Consider the following 24,888-nt stretch of genomic DNA (forward strand, 5'->3'; position numbering starts at 1 on the left):
ACACTGTGATGACAAAACCCCAAATGGAGGGATAACTGTCTGCTTTGTACCACGAAGCCCTTTGGACCTGATGATGTCTTCGAACACTCTCCCTTTGACCTACATTGATTGCTAATGCTTTTGCTCAGATTTCTGCACCTAATGGCTCTTCCTCTACTTTCCTTGAGCATTAGTACATTAGCAGCATTCTAGACTTAAACTGCCAAGGAGAAGGATAGGACAGGCTCTAGAAGATGAAAGGATAAAAACACATTTCACTTCGTATTCTCATGTAATGTGGGTACTCTATACAGCAGAGTAAATTTTAACTACAGATGTCACTGAAGTTGTTTTTATCAGCACCAATTCCTTCTTACTACTAAGCATAAAATAATGCTGGCACTTTCAAAAGTAAGAGAGAAATGGAGAGCTTTAGTAGCACACTTTTATTTTGCACACTGTCTCTCTCAAATCTAAAATACCCTGGCCTTTTTGGAATTGGCCATTTAGTTTTATAATTGTAAAAATACATGCTTACTGTAAAAGACTTGGAAAATCAATAAAACTTGAAGATTTAAATTCCCCATGATCTCATTCCCCAACCTAACCTCTGTTTCTAGTTTGTTATATTTCCTAACAGCTTAAAAAATTAAATGTAAAATAAAATTATATAGAAGCTTCAGTCATTGCTAACTTACCCAGTAGCTTGACACTCTTTTGTGACAACCCACATGAATGTAACTTCAAGACTTTCAGGTTTGAGGTACTTTTTAGTCCATGAGCAATACTATTGAGACTGCCACCGATGTTTCTGTTAATAGAAAGATCAAGTACTTCAAGGTTTTGCAGTCTAGGTAGCAACTGACCTGGAAGAAAAGAAATCCAAAGAACAACTCAGTAAAGATGCAGGGTGTGGGACTTCTCTGGTGGTCCAGTGGTTAAGAATCTGTCAGCAATGCAGGGGACACGAGTTCCATTCCTGGTCTGGGAAGATTTCATATGCCATGGGGCAACTAAGCTTGCAAGCTTCGACTATTAATACTAAAGCCGGTGCTCTGGAGCCCATAGGCTGTAACTACTGAGCCCATGCACCCTAGAGCCAGTGCTCTGCAAAAAGAGTAGCCCCACTCACTGCAACTAGAGAAAGCTCACTTGCAGCAATGAGGACCCTGAACAGCCAAGAAAACAGATGTGGGCATGAAAGTTGGGGCAGGCGGGGGGTGGGGGGGGGGGGGAGTGTTACATCATCATGTGACCTGGGATATAGTGAGCTACTCTTTCAATTCAGGGTGAGAGGAAACACAGCCAATGTCAACTCCCAAGCTCTCCATTTATGGGCGTCTTCACATTTTTCCTGGGAAGGACTCTACCAAATTCTGCTTACCCACAAACACCCCATCTTCTGATGTGAGGCTACAGTCCACGAACTCAAGGGTTTGTATCTTGCTCCCTTCTTGCAATGTCTGGAGGATCAGAGGCAAGTTTCCTCCCACTTTACTGTTCCAGGACAAATTCAACTCTTCAAGTTCAGGCAGCACTTTAAGTGCTTCTCCTGTTTAAAAAAAAAAAAAAAAAGGTCCAAAGATCAGGTTGGTTGTCAAGTTCACAAAGGAGGGAATTCATTGCAAAGTCAATACAACCATCATTTACAAAGTATTGAAGCCGGGCCAGGTCCTGGTTAGATGCCAGGGAACAGGGAGGAGAAAAGGACCCAGTTCCTACCCACGACCAGCAGGGTGAGCTTCTAGGCACAGCCAGGGTTCTGAAGCCATGCTCATAAGCAAAAATTGTGAAAAAAAAAAAAAAAGAAAGAAAAAATATCCACCTGTCGGTAAGGTGTGTGTGTATGTCTTAGTTGCTCAGTTGTATCCAACTCTTTGCGACCCCATGGACTGTAGCCCGCCAGGCTCCTCTGTCTGTGGGATTCTCCAGGCAAGAATATTGTAGTAGGCTGCCATTCCCTTCTCCAGGGGATCTTCCTGACCCAGGTGTCAAACCCAGGTCTCTTGCATTGCAGACGGATTCTTTACCTGAGCCACCATGATTTTACCAAATCGTTTTTATGGTAGTAAATATTTCTACCAGTCCAGCTACTTTCTCCCTTCCACCCTCTTTAGGGATCATTATTGCTGAGAAGCTTGTCCAGAGGTAGAAATATAAAAGATTTAGAAAATAAAGCATGAAGATTTAAATCACCCATAATTTTATTCCCCAACATAACCACTGTTATATTTCAGCCAGAGGTAGAAGCAAAAGCAGAGCACTGGCCATCACAGAGGAGAAGCTCACTCTGACATCAAGAATATCACATACAACTGATCCAACCACTGCAGGGAGGAATGAAGAAGAGAGCACTAGGCATTAGCAGGAGAAGGCAATGGCACCCACTCCAGTACTCTTGCCTGGAAAATCCCATGGACGGAGGAGCCTGGTGGGCCGCAGCCCATGGAGTCATGAAGAGTCGGACATGACTGAGAGACTTTCACTTTTCACTTTCATGCATTGGAGAAGGAATTGGCAACCCACTCCAGTGTTCTTGCCTGGAGAATCCAAGGGACAGCGGAGCCTGGTGGGCTGCCGTCTATGGGGTCGCACAGAGTCGGACACGACTGAAGCGACTTAGCAGCAGCAGCAGGCGTTAGCAGCTCATCATGCCTTGGGATGCAAGCAGCTCATGACCGCCCTGGGGTAAAGAAGGATGCAGTGAGCAGGGATGGAACTTAACATTTCTGACACCATTTCACACAGGAAACACTTGAGGGCTACAGAGTGGAAGCCGGGAGAGAACGGGGGATCAGCCCTTAGGAATGATTGTCATTGCTTTGGGGGCAGAACAGAATGGTGAGCTGCACACACACAAAATGTACTTTCTCAACATGTGGAGTCAATCTGAACACCAATTAAGAGTGTTGGAAGGTCCACTGAGTCCAGAAACCTCTATTCTACTGCTGGATACTGGGCGTGAACTTCTGCCACAGATAATTTATTCTATGGTTTAAGGTTTTGCGGGCTTCCCTTGTGGCTCAGCTGGTAAAGAATTCACGTGCAATGCAGGATATCTGGGTTCGATCCCTGGGTTGGGAAGATCCCCTGGAGAAGGAAAAGGCTACCCACTCTAGTATTCTGGACTATATTCTGATATCATGGACTATACAGTCCATGGGGTTGCAAAGAGTCAGACATGACTTAGCAACTTTCACTTTAAGGTTTTTGGAGTCCAAGAGCCCCACTTAAAAATGCAAATTCTTCAGGAAGTTTAACAACATAAGTCAATAAACAGGTAACACTTTGTATGCCATTGCCAGTCAATGGAGTGTGACTTTAATAGCCCTGAGGCATGCCCAGGATCAGGGAGAAAGAGGGCATGATTGTCTGTAGTGCGTCTAATATTGGAGCGCTATACACTTGCCATCCTGCACTAAGCAATTGTAACAGGTGTAATAATGTTGGAATGACTTCTGATTTATGCTTTCTTAACAATAAACCATTTACTCTCCTACTTTTCTTATGCCCCATCTGCCATTACGGCTAAGCAGAGTATGGATGATAAGAAAGCTCCTCCTGGTAAAGAGGATACAGAAGTCCTTCCAGAGAGGATAACTTCTTGAGGAGAGGGAAAAGGACACAGAATATCAGTGACAAGGTTGCAGACTCTCTCCTGGACCAGATGAGTCTGGAGTGAGTCCCAGGGTAGAAATTCCACTTGCTGGGTTTCCCTTGTGGTCTGTGGTAAAGAATCTTCCTTGAAATGCAGGGGACACTGGTTCGATTCCTAGTCAGGGAAGATTCCACATGCCTCGGGGCAACTAGGCTCCTGTGCCACAACTACTGAAGCCTGAGTGCCCTAAAGCCTGTGCTCCTCAACAAGAGAAGCCGCCACAGTGAGAAACTCATGCCCTGCAACTAGAGAGTAAACCCCGCTTGCCACAACCAGAGAAAAGTCTGTGCAATGAAGACCCAGTGCCTACAAAAATAAAATTAAAATTAATTAATTAAATTTAAGCATTAAAGAAAATTTAATTTCTGGTTCCTTAAGGTTGGAGGATCATGAAAAAGATTAGATTAGTCAAAAATAAAGAAACTATACTTCTTTTCATGACTGAGTAACAGTATGTTAAATTTGAGACTCTGCTACATGATAACCAGCTGCTAACCTGTGAGGCTAAATTGATCATAGAAAACCACAGAAAGGTAATTTGGGATGGGGAAATAGGGAAAGAGGGACTTATCGATTACTGAGCGCCTACTATGTGTCAAGCATGTAGTAGGTACTTTATAAAAATTATTTAATCCTCACAATTTTTTGAGGTGGATATCATTCCCACTTCAGAGGTAATAAAACCGAGGCTCGGAAAGGTTGTTTTGTCCCTGGTCACAAAAGTAGTTAGAAGTGGGACCAGGATTTGAACTAGGATCTGGCCATTTTCTAGGGAATGATTAGAGAGAAGTGCCTCTGTGCATGCTCAGTCATGTCTGACTCTGTGACCCCCATGGATTGTAGCCCACCAAGCTCCTCTGTCCATGGGATATTTCTGACAATACTAGGGTGGATTGCCATTTCCTCCTCCAGTTTAGAGAAAAGACATTGGCATAAATTTTGTTGCTTTTACAGAAATCTTTGCCAAGATGTAAATGATCAAAATACATCATTGAAATAAAGACTTGAGATGAAAAGAAGACTAAAAAAGTATGTCTGGCATCTAAAATCAGCAAGCATTCCAGTAAAGCAGCTGGGTTAGCAGCATAACAAATTTTAGCCTACATTTTAGGTTATTCAATGTTCAACATACAAAACTAACTTAACTGAGGTTCTGGTTCTACTTAAACCATTGCTTTTATTTGAAAAATCTTGTTTTGATCAATTTTTTAAAAATAGGAATGGGAAAAGAGAAAAGTATTTTGAAATTGGAAAGGAACTTAATTTATCTATCCCAGTTTCTCTGTGTTACAGATGAGGTAACAGACCCAGAGTGAGCAAAAATTTTGCAATTATTATTTCCATTTAAACTCCCTGAGACCAGAGGCTTGGTCAGCCTGTTCCCCTCTTTATCCCAGGGCTTAGTGCAATTCAGGGTGCAGGTTACACAGTTCTCTAGAAAGTATGCAAATCCTCAACACAGCATTGCATCATGTATGGACAGCGCTTTCATCCTCGTCCATGGGAATCCACAGGGAGTGGTCACCCAGGTAATTTGCCCTTGAGGGTTTGGATTGCAGAGATCCTTCCAGGCAAGCACTCTCTCAAGGGAAGTATTCATCATACCCAGTGCCCGAACATCCTCAGCGGTAAGTCTGCAACTACCCAGCCTCAGGATTTTTAACTTGCTGACAAGATGCATTTGCTGGGTGAATACATGGAGGTTTCCACCTATGACATCATTCCAGGAAATATCCAGTTTTTCCAAGTCTGGGAGAGAAGGCAGCAAAGCAACTAGAAGTGAACACGAGAAAAGACAGATTTACATGTGGAACTTGTGACTTGTAGTAAACAGGATCCATCTACTGCTTGTTGCTCTATAAGAGGATAGAAGGATGGACGGGCTGACTTTCCGCACAGCTGGGCTCCCTCAGGGGTGCAACTGGAGATGTTGTGATATTACATATCCTATTTCTTGGGACCTTTTTTATTTCTGCCAAATAACTGCGTTCTGAAAAGGCAGTGGTGTTTCTCTGAGATTTCATAATAATTCCTTTACTGTAGTGGAAATGGTAATTCAACTACAACTGTCACTACTGCTGTCACTACAATGTGTATACTGGTCCTTTTATTTTGCAAACCCTCTAACAACCATCACCCTGTCATTCTATTGGATCGTCAAGCTGAAGGCCTGGGGAACACTCCATTGGCCAGGACTGCTCAGACCGTGCCCATTAACTCTTTTTCCTTATCTAGATCACCTGGGTAGCACCATCTTACAAACCTCCTGTTATACCTACATGGGCCAACATGTGGAGGTTTAGACAGGCACAAAGCCTGACCAGAACCTTCTCTGAGTCTCCTCCATTGCCCACGAAAAGTGAAGCTGCTCTCCATGAACAAAATCCTCCAAGGTTATCTTTATCTCCTGCGGCAGCAAGAGTTGAGAGTGGAAATGCCAAAGTCGAGGTTGGAAGGTGTCTTTGCTTGCTTGCTTTCAATAAATATCTTGAATGTCAAAATAGTGGCAGGATTTAGACGTTACATGGTGAGCTTCTAGAGTTACAGGCACAGCAATTCCTGACCTTCCACCATTCTGAAGAAATTCTGAACACATACTTAAGGGCAAAACTTTGTTTATGTTTTCTTTTTACCAGCATTCAAAGCATTAGTCACTTAGTCATGTCCTACCTACTCTTTGCGACTACATGTACTATAGTCCACCAGGCTCCTCTGTCCTTGGGATTCTCCAGGCAAGAATACTGGAGTGGGTTGCCATTTCCTTCTCCAGGGAATCTTCCCAGCCCAGGGACTGAACCCAGGTCTCCCACATTACAGGCAGATTCTTCACTGAGTCATCAGGGAAGCCCAAAGCATTTCAGCAATTTCATTTTGTTTACCATGATCCTAACTTTACAAAGTACGAAAGTCTATTGAACACATTAGAAGGCAAAAAACCAGGATTCCTGGGACCCACTCTGGAAGATTTCAGTTCAGTGGGTTTGGGTTGGGCTCAAGCATCTGCATTTCCACGGCTTCTGCAAGATTCTGACACGTACACAGGCATTTGAGAACCACAGGCATGGTTACAGTTTCCTGTTAAGAGATCTGTCTCAAATGTAATGGCATGGATTTTCATTAAAATAGCCAAGGACTGACCCCCCCCCCCCAAAACACAGTTCTTTTGATTCCTCTGTTGGTAGACACATTTAATGTGATTAAATACTTGACTTAAGATATCCAAAAAAAGAGATTCTTTAAGAAGGTGATGATGGTGTTGTTGGGGAGAGGGTTCTTTGCAACCAAACTCCTACTGGAGTGTCACAAACAGTAGTTGTACTCTTGTGTAAAAAAAGATGTGAGCTGTAATCACTAGGAATGATACTTTTCATTCCACAGACAGCAACATGATGCCCCTTTAAATTCCCAGCAGGGCTTGCTTTTATGGATGAGTTTATATCCTATGCAGGAGCAGATGAATTTCAGAGAGTTAAAGGTAATTAGTAGAGAGGTAAAATTGCTCAGGGAAAACAAACTTCCCTCCTAAACTTGGGCTCAAATCTTTGAAACTTGAGGAAGAATCAATTGATTAAAAAAAAAAAATTAGCGATGTAGCTGCTCTTCCCGAATTGTCTAGGCCACCCTGCAGACCTCGGGTTACCAAGTGAGGTCGGAGTGCTTTGCCTGCTCATCTCAGCCCTCTGCGCCCTCTGTGCCTCTGGATAAGGTCGACTCCATACAGACCCATCTCCCTGACATCCGCTGCTGTCAGCCTGCAGTTGTTCAGATCTAGACACTTGTTGACAGCCTTTCTGCCCAGCTTCTGCAGAAACCACTCGTTTTCCTCCATCCGGGATCCCAATTCTGTTTCTGAAGTGAGAGTCTTGGCTGTATGATAAGAATAAAGAAGAATTTGCTGTGAATGACAGTATTAAAGATGAGACACGTGAGAAGACAGACAACTGTGACCGAGTCCTCTGTGAAACCTCAACTCAGAAGGGGACAAAACCTGACCTCTGTCCCTGTGGCTGGTGCTCAGCACTGGCTGCTCTAGGGACCCCTTTCCTACAATGGAGCCTGAGGAACTCAGAGGCTCTTCTTTCATGGCCTGACCTGGGCTTCTTGCATGGAGGCTGAATCATGTTCCTAGATGAAGTGGTAAACTTGTTAGCACCGCGTTTAAGACAGCTCTGGTGAAAGGATGCACAGACATCCTTGGTGAACGCACTGCTGGGGGAGGTGCCCACATGCTGGCCTCCTAACAGGATAAACAGGGAAGGGAGAACATTGCAGTCACTCCCAACGAGCCTCAGATGGCTAAAGGGAGCAAATGAAGCCCTTGCTGCTCATTTCATGCTGCTCATTCCTAGACCCTTCAACTGATAAATCCAGAGAGAGTAGTGCCTACAAGAGCTTTTGTATTTTTTCAACTTCTGCCAGAGAACATATTTAGAAAACCTCATTTGTCTTTGTTATTAAGTACTTTTTTTTTTTAGGGACATATGTAACACCCTTGCCAAGTTCCTCTGTAATAATGCTGCACTAACATGTCACTAACATTTAAAAAGATTAAATAAAAATAAAAAGCTATAATTTTGTGTGTATGTTAGTCTCTCAGTCATGTCTGACTCTTTGCAACTCCATGGACTATATAAATTTTATTAATTAATAAATGTATTAATTTTATTGTTTACTACTGCATGTGTCAACATGTAAGCCACATGTGGAACATACTGTACTTTTGTAAGACAAAATGAATAAGCATGTTCAGACGGTGACTTTAATGAGGTCCTGTAGTGATAATACATATAGGGACTTCCCTGTTGGTGCAATAGTTAATAGTCCACACTCCCACCACAGGGGGCATGGGTTCAATCCCTTGTCAGGGAACTTAAATCCTGCATGCTGTGTGGTCAGGCCAAATAAGTAAATAAAATACATACAAACAGTATGCATACTGGAATCCATAGGAAAACATAAGTTCAGAATGTACAGTAATACTCTACTAACCCTGACAAAAAAGTATACAAATCATATAGAGAAAAAGAAGTATATTGGCATCAGGGAAAATGAAAAGATAGCAGCATACCATAGTCGTAAACTTAGACTAAAATATTAGCAGGATAATAAAGACTCCATCTCTCTTCTGCAGTGGGTCTAGTGGCTTGCCATTCTTAAGAAAACCACCTACAGGCTGTACATCTTTGATAGGATGGTTGGTGTTGCCACATTCTACCAGCAAGAGGCAGCATCATCCTCCCACTGTTTACGTCTTCACTCTGGCCTTCAATTTTTATTATAGTAAGTTGGATACAAGGTATGTTATTTTAGGTAGGGTTGCAGATTTAAGAAAAATAAAAACACCATGTCCAATTAACCTTAAACTTCTGATAAATGAAGAATCATTGTTTAGTAAAAGTACATCCCAAATAATGCAGGTATTTTTCTTTTTCTGACAACCCTAATTTGGGGTGGATCAGAGGAGAGTTATGGATGAGGGAGATGAGGAGGGACTGCCTTTTACATGCCAGTGAGGACAGAATATTTTGTGTACACTTGATGCAAGGAGTCGTAAGCACACTGTCTCATAGATTTGGAAGCCGAGACTCAGACTGTTAATTGGTCAGCAGCAGAGTCAGAATTTGAACCCAGAACAATCTGCTCTGAAGCCCATTATATGTGTGTGCTTTTTAAAATTTTGTGCTTAAAATTTTTTTCTCTGCATTGTGTCTTATGGTGCTCCGTTTTGTCTTTTAGCTTTTTCATCTCTGTAGGTTCAACGTACAACCTTGCTCAAGTTCCAGCTTCACCAAGCCTTCTTTTTCTGTTTTCTCCTCAAGCCACTGTTCTGTCAATCATTTCCTTTACTGTCAAATGTTTGAAAACTAACCAGACATTTCTCCAAAGAAGATATACAGATGGCTAACAAACACATGAAAAGATGCTCAACATCACTCATTATCAGAGAAATGCAAATCAAAACCACAATGAGGTACCATTACACGCCAGTCAGGATGGCTGCTATCCAAAAGTCTACAAGCAATAAATGCTGGAGAGGGTGTGGAGAAAAGGGAACCCTCTTACACTGTTGGTGGGAATGCAAACTAGTACAGCCGCTATGGAGAACAGTGTGGAGATTTCTTAAAAAACTGGAAATAGAACTGCCATATGACCCAGCAATACCACTCCTGGGCATACACACTGAGGAAACCAGATCTGAAAGAGACACGTGCACCCCAATGTTCATTGCAGCACTGTTTATAATAGCCAGGACATGGAAGCAACCTAGATGCCCATCAGCAGATGAATGGATAAAGAAGCTGTGGTACATATACACCATGGAATATTACTCAGCCATTAAAAAGAATTCATTTGAACCAGTTCTAATGAGATGGATGAAACTGGAGCCCATTATACAGCGTGAAGTAAGCCAGAAAGATAAAGAACATTACAGCATACTAACACATATATATGGAATTTAGAAAGATGGTAACGACAACCCTATATGCAAAACAGAAAAAGAGACACAGAAGTACAGAACAGACTTTTGAACTCTGTGGGAGAAGGTGAGGGTGGGATGTAGTGAAAGAACAGCATGTATACTATCTATGGTGAAACAGATCACCAGCCCAGGTGGGATGCATGAGACAAGTGCTCGAGCCTGGTGCACTGGGAAGACCCAGAGGAATCGGGTGGAGAGGGAGGTGGGAGGGGGGATCGGGATGGGGAATACGTGTAAATCTATTGCTGATTCATGTCAATGTATGACAAAACCCACTGAAAAAATAAATAAATTAATTAAAAAAAAAAAAAAAAGAGTGGAGTGTGCTTGCTGGCCCCGCTTCTTCAACACAGTTACCAATTAATCCTCCACATTCTAGTTGCCACTCTCACCTGGCCAAATAAATTTCTTCTCCAAGGTCACCACCACCAATGATGGCTGGGCCATTAAGAATGGTTGTTCTCTTGATCTCTGTCCATCCCCTGCTTGACCAGGCCTTGCTTTCCTCACATGACTATCCAATCCTCTTAATTACAGGGCTTTATCAGTAACTGCCTGCCTGCTTGCCCCCTGCTCCAGCTGCTGCCTTCCCTGGTTACTGATGAGCCCACCTCCCCTATAAATGGGAGCCTCCTTCTCCTGGTGAATATCAAGGACTGCTGCCATATCCTGCCCGTTGTCTGTCACACATGGTGGGCTGTGACTCCAGGACCTTTCTGTAAGATGCCCTGAACCAATGAACACTGATGCCTCTATTGCTGTCACCAGGCTTTTTCTTTGGTCTTAAGTCTGGGCAACTACAAGATTTGCAGGTCAGTGGGGTGCAGCCCAACAACCAACCAACAGATTCTGAAATCCCTTTGCAGACCACATCCTACTTGAGTGCTCTGTAATATATATTTTATATGATTGGCAAGTCCAAGGTAGCACAGCTGGAAAACCTGGATCAACTCGTGGGTCCATCAGGTAAGCAAGTCATTTAACTTCTCTGAGCCTTGATTTACTCATCTATAAAATGGAAACTATAATTCCCACCTGGATCATTTATCAGGAGTGTAGTGACTTAAAGTTGCTGAACCTTCCCAGGAAGATGGGCCTCTACAATACCTTTGACATGATACATACTTTGTAAACACTGTTGAATGAACAAATAGCTAAATGAGTGAATGAATGAATATTAGCTTTATAGTTCCTCAATTACCAAAATCAAGATGATAAATCTGTATCAAAACACCTAAGTATAAATATGAGTACCAGTTTTTGAGGCCCCCACACATCACCTTACAGACCATATATATGTTTTTTTTTTAATCTATGAAACTCTTCCTTCAAAAAATATCTTATGTCACAGCTCAATATATATAACAGATGAGTCAGATCTGCTACAGGTTGGCTGTTGCTACAGGAGGGCTGGTGCTCCGTGGGGGGGGCAACGTGACCACATGTGAGCAGCTCCCTGGAGCGATTCAGGGCCTTTTCTGGCGGCTGTTCTGCTGAACCAAATTCTTGCTTCTCCGGAATCCAGAATCTCACAGGAGATTCTGTGAGCCAAGCATGATCTTCTCACCTTAGTTCTTTTCCAAGCTAAACCTGGAGAGGTTGGCTTTTGTTGTTTACAACCAAGAATCCTAATATTCTCATAAAACATGATTATATGTTTGTGACGTGGGTGGTGCAGTGCAAGGAATCAAGATAACAAGCTCCTGTTATCAAGGAGCTACCTGTCTGATGGAGGAGACAGATGAGAGAGCCAGGGTCACAGTACAGAGGAAAAGTGCAAGGGTGGAGGCCAGCAGGGGTGCCAGGTGGCCCAGGGTAGAGACAGTAAATGCTTCGGTTCTTGGGATGGGTCTTGGCAAGCTTCCAAGTGAAAGTATTAGTCGCTCAGTCATGTCCAACTCTTTGCAACCCCGTGGACTGTAGCCCACCAGGCTCCTCTGTCCATGCCATTCTCCAGGCAAGAATACTGAAGTGGGTTGCCATTTCCTTCTCCAGGGGATCTTTCCAACCCAGGGATCAAACCCAGGTCTCCCACATTGCGGGCAAGTTCTTCACTGTCTGAGCCGTCAGGGAAGCCCAAGTGAAAGTGGTAGATAAATTGCACCTTAAAGATGAGTTGGAGTCAGCCAGGTGGGTGGTCAGGAGGGAGGGATAAGTGGGGGAGGGGTGCAGAGGGAGAATAGAGACACAAGGGAAGGTCTTTTTTCCCCCCAGAACCATTCTGGGGGAATGTGGCCAGATCAGGAAACAGCAGGTAAATCAGAATATCAGCAGTAGAGAATGAATGTGAGGCTGGAGGAAGTCAGAGGCCATGAAGAGATATTCAGCTTACCACAAACACCATGAAGATCATGCTTGAGAGTATAGACTTTCTCTTCAAGGCAAGAAAGACTCAGTGAAGAATTTCAAACCAGTAGAAGACATCTGTGGTTTAGAAAGAGCATCCGGTGGAAGTGAGGGGGACAGGCTGGCAAGACCAGGAGGAGAGAAACCAGGTAGGAAACAGCAGCAGTGGTCCATGCAATAGACAAGAAAGCCAGGACAACAACAGAGAAGACCAACCAGGTCCCAGAGCCATTTGGGGGACAATTCATGTAACTCCAGGGGCCGCTGAGTCTGGGGAGAAATGAAAATGGAGAGCCACACACATCTTGAGGGGCTGGTATTGGCCAGCTGAGATAACCAGCTGACCGTGCTGTTAATTTAATCATGATAATAGGTATCCATTGGGGCTTCCCAAGAATTCACTTGCTGACAGAGAAGATGCAGGTTTGATCCCTGGGTTGGGAAGATCCCCTGGAGGAGGAAATGGCAACCCAATCCAGTTTCTCGCTTGTGAAATCCTATGGACAGAGGAGCCTGGCAGGCTACAGTCCATGGGGTTGCCAAAAAATCAGACACCACTGAGCACTACTACATGGGTATCCATTAACCAAGTTCCTAAAGCCCCAAGTCATATTTTAGAACAAATAGTAACAACTTTCTGATTACCTTCTTTTAAAGACAGACTTCTTAATTTTCTACTTTCAAAAATATATTCAAACTGCTCACAGGTAAAGTGATATTTCTGGTATTTGGTACAAATAATCTGACAGACATGGGGGTAAGTATAAATGAAATAAGACTGGCCATGGGTTGATAATTGTTAGAGGGAGGTAATCATGGGGACTTGTACTGTTCTCTCTTTTATATGTGTTTGCATGAAAAGTATAAATGTTTCAAAAATACATTTACTCTAATAATGTATTGATGACCCTGTATATGTCATGACTTTAGAGAGAGATTGGCAATATTTTCATAACCCTTGAATTTGTAATCTCTGTGCTGGGAACTTTCAGCTATTTAGTGTAACACAGGGAAGCAGAAGACAAGGGAGAGGGAAAGCCAAAGATATTCACCAAAGGGCAAAAAGAGGAACTTAAGTAATTATGCCATAGGCATGGAATGGACTATTATGCCACTGTCAAAAGTAGGCACATGAACATCATGTAACCATATGAGAACTGAACAGTATAATAAGTCCCAGAAGTAGGATCACAGCTCCATGTAAGCTCAGGGCGGGGGTGTGGGGGGTGGGGGGGTGGTGGTGGTTATAAGCTCTTCTAATTGTACAAAGTATGTCCATTTGGCCTCTGCTACCTCTCTGACTAGTCTCTTACTACTCTTTCCTCTCTCCATCTCTCATCCTGCTTCAGCATCCCTAACCTCCTGGCCAGCTCTCAAACACTCCAGGCTCACTCCCATATTGGGCCTTTGCATTCACAGATCCCTTTGCCTGGAAAGCTACTCCCTAAAATATCTATATGGCTGGTTTCATTCATTCTACGTGGCTGACTTTCAGATCTCAGCTCAGAGTTTCTGCTACTAAATCAGAAACTCCTTCCTGCCAACTGCATCTAAAATTACCCCAGCCCATCATTCGCTCTCTCCTTAGATTGCTTATTGGTTTTCATATGACTTATCACACAAAAAGTATGCCTGCTTTTGGTTCTTTGTGTACGTAAGGTTCTCTTTTTCATGGCTATATTTCTAATAAGTGACTGGCACGTGGGAGGTACTCAATATTTGTTAGCTGGTTGGTTGACCATAAATATATGCATATGAAAAGAATCTGAAAAGAATCTTGAAGAGATAGCACTTTGTATTAAAATGAAAGGAAACTGGGTATTTTTCTCTAAACCTTTCTGTGACATAATTACCTTTGATAATTTAAAAGTAAAATGAGCAAATTATTTAAAACATTTAACAAAATATATGTTTTAGAACAGATTTTATTATATTAGGTGTCATTTAACTCATGTCATCTCTTTAGGGGAGAATGCTAAGTCTCTCAGTCATGTCCAATTCTTTGTGACCCTATGGACTGTAGCCCACCAGGCTCCTCTGTCCATGGGATTCTCCAGGAAAAAATACTTGAGTGGGTTGCCATGCCCTCCTCCAGGGGATCTTTCCAACCCAGGGATCGAAACTACTTCTCTTGCAACTCCTGCATTACAGGCTGATTCTTTACCTCTGAGCCACCGGAGAAGCCCTTAGGGGAGAAAATTGTTCTAAAAAATTAAGAAATAACATCAGGCAGAAGCTTACCAAGGTCTGAGATTGTCTTCGGTATCTTGTTCTGGGATTGGGAATCAGTTGTTTTAGGGTCAATGCTCTCTTTTCTGCTTCCAGCTTTGGGAAACCTGGATTTTGACCCCCTGATGCTCTCGTTGACAAGTGGAGCCTGGGGTGTAGTTTCTTCATCTGAGGAGCTTTTCTTCTCTGTTCGACTCATGGTCAAGTTGAATAGGGTCTTTCTCAATAAGCCATCTTCCTGTGGTTTTCTGTTTTCTAGGATTTCAGTAAGAAAAGAGTAAGACTGTCAAGCCTCTGTGAAATCCAACTTCCCTACACACGTTTTTGTTTCCTCTTTCTGTTCTTATTGCTGATAATGTTTAACGTAGTAATAAGATGGACGTAACCCAGGATCCTGGAACTAACAGATGGCAGCAGATACAAATCCAAAGCAAACTTGAGTTTGAAACTTTGCCCTATTTTATTGTGAGAGACGATTCTTTAAACACCACTTCGACAAGTGCATTGAATGTGTCGATACCTTTTAAATTTCAACAGTCATAGTTACCTTCTGAGAGAGATTGTATAAAAGAAGTTGGCATGCCTCTAAGCTCCCTGGCCCTTTGCAAAACTGTCACCCAGAGGAGACTGCTGCAGTGACTCCAGGTGCATCTCTTGGCACACTGTTCCTTTTCTCTTGGCATTTTCACCTTCCCTACTCAGCCCTGCACTTGTTCCCATAAAAACACATCGGCAGTCAGGAATTAATTCACTCCACGAAGTGAACGTCTCTGGGCCAGATACTGTTCTTGATGCAAGAGAGTCAGTGACTAACAAGACGCAGCTTATGTTACTTAAGTCTTAACCTGATGGAAAGATGGGCCCATATGCCAATAATTACCCTGGGACAAAGGCCGTCAGGGAGGAGAGACCCCTGTGGTCAGGAAACCCACCGTTAGACTAAGCCTGGCTTGGAGCATAACTCTGAGCAACGAATGACATTACCTGGGGTTTGAGATAGTTAAAAAGAGAGAGGGGAAAGTGTCCCAGGCAGGAAAAATCAGTCTCAAAAGCTTCCAGGTATGAAGACCTAAAGGAGCCTGGGGTTGCCTCTAGGAGAGGATTCTGGATGCCTGGAGCAAGAGATGTGGGGGCTGGAGGTTAGGGGTGGGTCCGGTGTGACTTGAGGCTCATAATTCATGAGGGTTTAATCTATCATCCTTCCTGGGATCTCCTTACATTTTACAGGAGGATTAAAGACTTAAACAGGGTTTCCCAGGTGGCGCTAGTGATAAAGAATCCGCCTGTCAAGGCAGAAGATCCAAGAGAGATGCTGGTTCCATCCCTGGATAGGGAAGATCCCCTTGAGTAAGAAATGGCAACCCACTTCAGTATTCTTGCCTGGAAAATCCCATGGACAGAGGAGTCTGGCAGGCTACAGTCCATGGGGCTGCAGAGTCAGACACGACTGAGCAAAGCAACTAAATACTAAAGACTTAAACTAAAGGGATAAAACTATAAATGGAATTTTAGATTCTGCTATTAAAGTTTAGATTCTGTCCTTAGGCTCGGGCCTAATAGATATTCTTGAAATAACGATGTTCATGGCTCCCTCCCTATAATATAGGTCTTTCTGTAATACTACATTCCAGAATGGTTCAAGAAACATTTTGCTCACAGGGGATCCTCAATGACCTTGCAGAGCCCACCTCCATGCTTGGGGGATGGAATGTTACTAATACCTAGAATACTACTTTAATTATTTCACTTATTTATTTTTGGCCCTGATCAGGGATGGAACCCATGCCCCCTGCAGTGGAAGCTCAGAGTCTTAACCACTAGACCTCCAGGGAAGTCCGCTGGAGTATTATTTTATAAGTAACAGCTAGGGGTCTTTTTTTTTTTTTGTCTTCAAACTAGAGCAGGATTCAGCCCAGGTGTAAACAGGAACAGACAGCCCTGGGACCAGACAGTCGTCCAGCTACAGCTCCACAGCTGACCAAGCCTCGGAAGGTTAGGTGGGAGAGACCTTTAGCTTGTGAATCCAGCCACAACCTGCAGCCGTGCCTGCCCCGTTTCGATTCCACCATCTCCCAAGGGCCGTTTTCCTTTCACTGCTTCTCTGGCATCCACCCAAGACTTACCTCCATGGTCACTTTCACTCAATTTCACCTTTTGGAGGTATATACACAGCCATTCTCTGGAGAGCCATCCCAGTAAATGCTTTCCCTTTTTCTCCCCGCTCCTTAAATGTTGTGACTTCAACTCCCAAGTCTTAAGAAAACCCTGCGGGGTGGTGCTCCAGGATGTGGTCATTTACCCGCATGAAACCCCACCCAGCTGGTGAGGCCCTGCTGGGCTCTCTGTGTACACGAGGACACTCATGTCCTCGAATGGGAAGGGCCGGGAGCCAGGGAGGGCTAGAAACTACACAGAGGAAATAACACACAGTGGGGAACGAGGAAAGCAGAAAGGAAAAGAAAGCTTCTGAGAGGCACCAGGGAATCAGAAAAGTCCCAAGTACGAGGAAGGCGGGCTTGTGGGAGCAAAGGGGAAAGCACCCGCCTATTTCTTGATACATAGTGGGGTAAGCTGTGGGTTACCATGCTCATGCTTAGAAAAGAAGTTTTCAAAATGTCTTTGGGAAATTCCTCTTTATATACAAACTTGAACAAGTTCTCAGGATTTCTCACAGCAACTCAAGCTTTAAGTCTGGCTTCCCCCTCGTCTCTGTGCTGGGTTTGACACTGCGAAGGTAAACAACTCCTGGAAACTGAATTTGGGGAACTTTTCAGATCATAACATAATTAGACTATAGCCACAAAAGAAAACCGAGGTTTTGCCTCTTCTCCCAGAATCGGAGGCATTCACTTAAAAGCTCTTTGGGAAAACCAATGGCTGGCATTTAGCTGAGTAATTATTGTTGATAATTTACTGTATTATAAGTTGGTAAGGCTATTTGCCATGAAACCCCAAGGATGATACATGTTTGACACATTATTTCTCTTACTTTTAAGTGGTTTTCATTTATTTTTTCAAAAGTGAGGAATATCTTTTTTTTTTTTTTCCCCATCCTTAGGTTTTGGCTTAATGTTTATTTAAAATTTTCAAGGAATGCTTTCAAAGGCCTTATAATTTTGATCCAATGTTTTCAGAGTGAATCATACTTTCAGTGTTGCTTGTTAAGGGGAAATGTGTTTCTCTTTCTTCTCAAAACTTATTTCATTAAAAAGCATGACACATACTACAACATGAATGAAGCTTGAGAATGTAAGAGGAAAAAGCCAGTCACCTAAAGGCAGATACTATATGATTCCACAGGAATCAAATATATAGAAACAGATTGTACAGTGGTTGCCAGGACTTGGAGGAGAGGAAAATTGGGAGTTGTCTTAATGCATACAAGGTTTTATTTTTGTAAGTTAAAAAAGCTCTGGAGATCAGTTGTTCAGCAATGTGAGTATGTTTAACACTACTGAACTGCAGATTTTGAAATGGTTAAGATGTTAAATTTTATGTTTTGTGAGTTTTTAAAATTTTTTAAATTAAAATATATTTTAAAAATATGATTCAGAAGGCTGACTCTAAATGTAAAGAAGTTTTTAAAATGCTTTAATCACTTTTTGCTTTTTTCTCCTTATGTATTTACAAGTATGGCATAATTTTTAAAAACCCAAATGTCTAAATGGATTTTAAGAAATACAAAGTAAAACTCCTAGGTAATTTTTAAAAACTGACTCAGTCACTCAGTTCTAAAGCATTCTGGTGGCCCACAGTATCTTAGGTCACTTGTCTAATGGGCCTATTACTTCAGCCCTATTCAGAACTCTTGTCTTGAAAACGTATTATTGTAGATACATTTCTAGCATTGGTTAATACTCCTATTCTCAATGAATTTAGGCAAGGAAAGGGGTTTACTAAAAGGATGACAGCACTTCTTTTAAAAAGGTGGCAAGAGGAAGAGGACATGTGTATACCTATGTTTGATTCACATTGATATATGGCAGAAACCAACACAGTATTGTAAAGCAAATATCTTCCATTAAAGATAAACAAAATTTTAAAAGGTTACAATGTGATCTGTTTTGCAAATAATAACAGAAAATTTATTGGAAAAAAAAAAGATGGCAAAGGTAAACATGTGTTTACCCATGTTAGGAATTTAAAAAACACAACCACTTAAGAAATCTGTAAGGATATATAAAACTGGATAGATGCCAACAAAATTTTGGAATCTAGAGAGCATGAAGATGCGTTTACCTGACTTTATACTTAATTCCCTGCAAAGGCTGGGGTAAATATTTTATAATTTTTCAAATTTCAAAGGTTCAGTAAATGTACCCGTAATTGTACCAGGTAACTTGGAAGGAAGACGTGGGTATGGGTAGGGGTGAAAACAATATCATTAGTTTAAAAGTTTAAGAAGTTAAACTATCCAATTCCATTTCTCACCCCAGGGCAGACCAGACTGCTCTTTTTCCCACCCTGGAAAAGACAGAAAGTTTATTTTCAGAACCAGTTGAAACACAGAGGATCTGGATTCAGGGACTCTGGTCATGTTTTGAGTACCTTATTGGATACAGAGGTTGAATAAAGTCTATGTACAGAAAAATGAGATCTCTCCCTATTTCCCCTGTAGGTCCCCGAAGAACACACTGGCAACCAAACTTAGTCACTCTCTTCCCCCACCCAGTGGAGGTAGGTGGAAGGACACCTATGCAGGAAACGGACCAACCCAAGAGAAGAACCCTACAGATACTGATTGTGTCTAGTCCCTCAATTAAATGAAGCTGCAGCTGCCCAAGCAATTACAGAGAGGCCCACTGATCAATGCTCCTTATGGGCTTCCCTGGTGGCTCAGATGGTAAAGAATCTGCCTGCAATGCAGGAGACATGGATTCATTCCCTGGGTCAGGAAAATCCCCTGAAGGGAATGGCTATCCACTCCAGTATTCTTGCCTAGAGAATTCTGTGAACAGAGAAGCCTGGCAGGCTGCAGACCATGGGGTCACAAAGAATCAGACATGACTGAGCAACCAATACACTATTATGTATATACACAGAGCCCTTCATTCTGCTCCCCTGGAGGAGGAAATGGCAACCCACTTCAGTATTCTTACCTGGGAAATCCCAGGGACAGAGGAGCCTGGTGGCCTACAGTCCACAGGGTTGCAAAGAATTGGACACGACTGAGCACACACACACTTCATGCTGTATGTGCCTGGGTTGGGCCAAAGATCTCAAGGTAGTTGAGGAAAGACTCTGAGAAGAAAATGAGATGCAGAAACAGTAAGAAAAAGGAAACTTGGAGAAAGTAAGGGCAGTGTAAGGAGAAGAAAAGAATTTTTTAAATCACTATTACACTTTGAGAGTTCTTGGGTTCATAAACCAAGAATCAGAGATGAACAAGAGGGGAACTCCAGGGGACAAAGGAAATTTTAGAAATTAAAAATGAGATAGTTTCTGTGCTAGATTAAAGTGACATTCTGTAGTTTTGAATCCACCTAATCCTACAGTTCATGGGGTGGCAAAAGAGTGGGACATGACTGAGCACACAATCACGCAAGATTAAAAGATAAATGGAAAAAGCAGAATAAACCAGCATGTCAAGTCCTTCAACAATAACATCATCACAACAAATGCATGACAATCATCTACTATGAAAGTAGTAAGATATCCTGCAAACTCTGAAATACAAGAAAAGGGCTGATTAACAGACATCGGTGAGACCTACAGGGTATCAGCAAGTGGGCAAGAGGACATAGAAAGCAGGCAAAGGGTCCTGGGGTGACACTGAACAAGAGCAAAGTCTAATCAAACTGCCAAAGGCACTTAGGCTGAATTCTAAATGTGCCCACTTGGTATAGAAAGATAATTGGGTTTTTCCTGGGAACAGTGCCAGAGCTGGGTTCTAAGGGTGAAGGCAAACGAAAGGTTAGATGGTATGGGACAATCTGGGTCCTATTAAATCTCAGAACTAACCAACTGAACCTCCTTTCCAGGACAGAGTCCTTCACAGAGAAGGATCTGTGGTGGTAGAATCTAAATTGAGTAGCCCAGGACTTGCTTGGTGGTCCAGTGGTTAAGAATCTGTCTGCCAATTCTGGGGATATGGGTTAGATCCTCAGTCTGGGTAGATCCCACATGCTGTGGGGCAACCACGCCTGTGAGCCGCAACTATTGAGCCTGTGCTCTAGAGCCTGAGAGCTGTAACTGCTGAGCCCGTGTTCCCTAGAGCCCGTGCCCCACAGCGAGAGAAGCCACTGCAATGAGAAGCCTGTGCACTGCAATTAGAGAGGAGCCCCAGCTCACCACAGCTAGAAAAAGCCCATGCATAGCAACAAAGACCCAGTGCAGCCAGAAATAATTAATTCTTTAAATTATTTAAATTAATTCTTAAAATAATTCTTTAAATTATTTATATAAAAAATTTTAATTATTTAATTATTTAAATAAATTGAGTAGCACAATACTACAAGCAAAGGCAAGAGAAGATCCAGATAAAGTGGGGGACAGGGCAGAAAAAGCAGCTTCAAAAAGCCTGAGGCAATATTGTTTAACTGCCATAACAGTAGCAAAGCCATCAAGCTAGGAAAGCTGTCCCATTGTACCCTCCTCTCCGAAGGTAACTACGTGGGCCTCTTCATAGGCTGCCTGATATATTCTCACAAAACCACAGCTGACTTGCCAGAGCACATGATTCACGGATCACACACCATCCCTCCCACTTTATTCCAGGCGTTAGAAGTGAGTCCCTAAGTCCAGTCCATACTCTGGGTGCAGGGAGTTTCACTATGTAAAAGAAGGCATATCAAAGAATTTGTGGCATTTGAAAACTGATCTATGATATAAAAAGACTAGAGAGAAATTGAGAGATATGAATAGAAGATAGGCAAAAACAAACACTAGCGTGTGAGATGAGTGCAATCATGTGGTAGTTTGAGCATTCTTTGGCACTGCCTTTCTTTGGGATTGGAATGAAAACTGACCTTTTCCAGTCCTGTGGCCCCTGCTGAGTTTTCCAAATTTGCTGGCATATTGAGTGCAGCACTTTCACAGCATTATCTTTCAGGATTTGAAACAGCTCAACTGGAATTCCATCACCTCCACTAGCTTTGTTCCTAGTGATGCTTCCTAAGGCCCACTTGACTTCACATTCCAGGATGTCTGGCTCTAGGTGAGTGATCACATCATCGTGATTATCTGGGTCATGAAGATCTTTTTTGTACAGTTCTTCTGTGTATTCTTGCCACCTCTTCTTAATATCTTCTGCTTCTGTCAGGTCCATACATTTCTGTCCTTTATTGAGCCCATCGTTGCATGAAATGTTCCCTTGGTATCTCTAGTTTTCTTGAAGAGATCTCTAGTCTTGCCCATTCTATTATTTTCCTCTATTTCTTTGCACTGATCACTGAGGAAGGCTTTCTTATCTTTCCTTGCTATTCTTTGGAACTCTGCATTCAAATGGGTATATCTTTCCTTTTCTCCTTTGCTTTTCGCTTCTTTTCTTTTCACAACTATTTGTAAGGCCTCCTCAGACAGCCATTTTGCTTTTTTGCATTTCTTTTTCTTGGGGATGGCCTTGATCCCTGTCTCCTGTACAATGTCACAAACCTCCATCCATAGTTCATCAGGCACTCTATCAAATCTAGTCCCTTAAATCTATTTCTCACTTCCACTATATAATCATAAGGGATTTGATTTAGGTCATACCTGAATGGTCTAGTGGTTTTCCCCACTTTCTTCAGTTTAAGTCTGAATTTGGCAGTAAGGAGTTCATGATCTGAGCCACAGTCAGCTCCTGGTCTTGTTTTTCCTGACTGTATAGAGCTTCTCCATCTTTGGCTGCAAAGAATATAATCAATCTGATTTCATTGTTGACCATCTGGTGATGTCCATGAGTAGAGTCTTCTCTTGTTTTATTGGAAGAGGGTGTTTGCCATGACCAGTGCATTTTCTTGGCAAAACTCTACTAGCCTTTGCCCTGCTTCATTCTGTACTCCAAGGCCAAATTTGCCTGTTACTCCAGGTATTTCTTGACTTCCTACTTTTGCATTTCAGTCCCCTCTAAGGAAAAGGATATCTTTTTTGGTATCTTTGTTAGTTCTAAAAGGTCTTGTAGGTCTTCATAGAACCATATATAGTATCTAAAGCTGAAATAACAGTATAAGTGTGTTATGTAGAAATGTAGAGGTAAATAGTAGGCAAAAGAATAAAAGAGTTGAAATATGTTGCCCAAACAAAGTCTTACTTATTATATTTAGGTTTTTCAACTACTATTTTGTGTAATCCTAGACATTTGTAATCTATAAATCTCAATATCTTCTTCTATAAAATAGAAGTTATAATAATAACAACTTTAGCTCAGTTGGTAAAGAATCTGCCCGGAATGCAGGAGACCACAGTTTGATTTCTGGATCAGGAAGATCTGCTGGAGAAGGGAAAGGCTACCCACTCCCATATTCTGGACTAGAGAATTCCATGGACTGTATAGTCCATAGGGTCACAAAGAGTCAGACAGGATTGAGCGACCTTCACTCACTCACTCACTGCTTGTACCCAAGGCTCCTCTAGGGTTCCAAGGTAACAGAAGACAGAGACCAGTCTTGAGTGCAAGATTTTGGATGCAGCCAATACATTCCTGGCCTCTCTACAACCCCTAACACTTACTCATTTCTCATTATCTTCCACCCATGCATCCCTTATTATGCAGAGTTACCATAAGGATATAGCGACAAGCCTGCCCATGGGATCTTCACTCCCATTGTGGGGCTGTTGGTCCGCAGTTACTTCCTACAGGGAACTCGTTTCCTGATTGGAAAATTGCAATGTGAAGAGTGTATCCATTTGAGCTCAGAAGTATCCAGATGGATTTAGATACTCCCAACATTTTCCTGATGTTGGAAAGAGTACATCATGGGAAATGCCAGGCTGGATGAAGCACAAGCTGGAAGCACCAGCTGGAATCAAGATTGCCAGGAGAAATATAAATAACTGCAGATACACAGATGACACCACCCTTATGGCAAAAAGTGAAGAAGAACTAAAAAGCCTCTTGATGAAAGTGAAAGAGGAGAGTGAAAAACTTGGCTTAAAACTCAACATTAAGAAAACTAAGATTATGGCATCCGGTCCCATCACTTCATGGGAAATAGATGGAGAAACAATGGAAACAGTGACAGACTTTATATATTTGGGCTCCAAAATCACTGCAGATGGTGACTGCAGCCATGAAGTTAAAAGACACTTGCTCCTTGGAAGAAAAGCAATGACCAACCTAGACAGCATATTAAAAAGCAGAGACATAATTTTGCCAACCAAGGTCCATATAATCAAAGCTATATTTTTTCCAGTAGTCATGTACGGATGTGAGAGTTGGACTATAAAGAAAGCTGAGCGCTGAAGAATTGATGCTTTTGAACTGTGGTGTTGAAGAAGACTCTTGAGAGTCCCTTGGACTGCAAGGAGATCCAACCAGCCCATCCTAAAGGAAATCAGTCCTGAATATTCATTGGAAGGACTGATGCTGAAGCTGAAAATTCCAATACTTTGGCCACCTGATGCAAAGAACTGACTCATTTGAAAAGACCCTGATGATGGAAAAGATTGAGGGCAGAAGGAGAAGGGGACAACACAGGATGAGATGGTTGGATGGCATAACCAACTTGATGGACATGAGTTTGAGCAAGCTCCAGGAGTTGGTGTTGGACAGGGAAGCCTGGTGTGCTGCAGTCCATGGGGTTGCAAAGAGTCGGACACGACTGAGCAACTGAACTGAGCTGAACATTTTCCTTACCTAGATATCACCGTCTCTGTGCCCAGCACCAGGAGAACAAGACTTATACAGAATTCTGAGAATCAAAGTTCTATCTAGACATAGCCTGATCATGCAAGAAGCCTTAGATAAGGGAAATACAAAGAAAATCAGAGTTATAAAAGCACTATCCAAATAGTTACAGAAAATAATATAGGCCCAGAGACGTTTGAGGTATCTCCCTCCTCTGGTCCTTAAGCTGGATACGCAGAGTAGCTCATCCCAATTACATTACTTCTGCTCCCTTTTAAGTATTCTCAAACAGGAGCGGCTTCTTATAGAGAAACTTAATTAGACAAATAACATTTGTATAGTAAGCATGTGTATTTACATTACACAGTGCTAGGTTCTGACAAAGCTCATTTGTGATGAAGAACTTGCCTTCTTACAGCTTCTAATGTT

At 42.4% G+C, this 24,888-nt stretch overlaps 1 protein-coding gene across 4 annotated transcripts in view; it reads right to left on the reverse strand.

The window, feature by feature from the left end:
* Positions 1-16,924, reverse strand: part of LRRC31 (leucine rich repeat containing 31) — a 28,772-nt gene extending 11,848 nt beyond the window's left edge. For 3 of the 4 annotated variants that reach the window (XM_043875468.1, XM_043875466.1, XM_043875465.1), the window contains exons 1-6: positions 16,817-16,924; positions 14,706-14,948; positions 7,361-7,504; positions 5,243-5,410; positions 1,364-1,531; positions 678-845 (exon numbers count right to left, since the gene is read on the reverse strand). In XM_043875468.1, the coding sequence (XP_043731403.1) occupies positions 678-845; positions 1,364-1,531; positions 5,243-5,410; positions 7,361-7,504; positions 14,706-14,892 (835 nt within the window). In that variant the 5' untranslated portion in view covers positions 14,893-14,948; positions 16,817-16,924. The remainder of the gene's footprint in view (positions 1-677; positions 846-1,363; positions 1,532-5,242; positions 5,411-7,360; positions 7,505-14,705; positions 14,949-16,816) is intronic. The other variant, XM_043875467.1, reaches the window with a different exon arrangement.
* Positions 16,925-24,888: the final 7,964 nt, after the last annotated feature.

Source organism: Cervus elaphus, chromosome 19, assembly GCF_910594005.1.
Source record: "Cervus elaphus chromosome 19, mCerEla1.1, whole genome shotgun sequence".
Taxonomy (NCBI): Eukaryota; Metazoa; Chordata; class Mammalia; order Artiodactyla; family Cervidae; genus Cervus; species Cervus elaphus.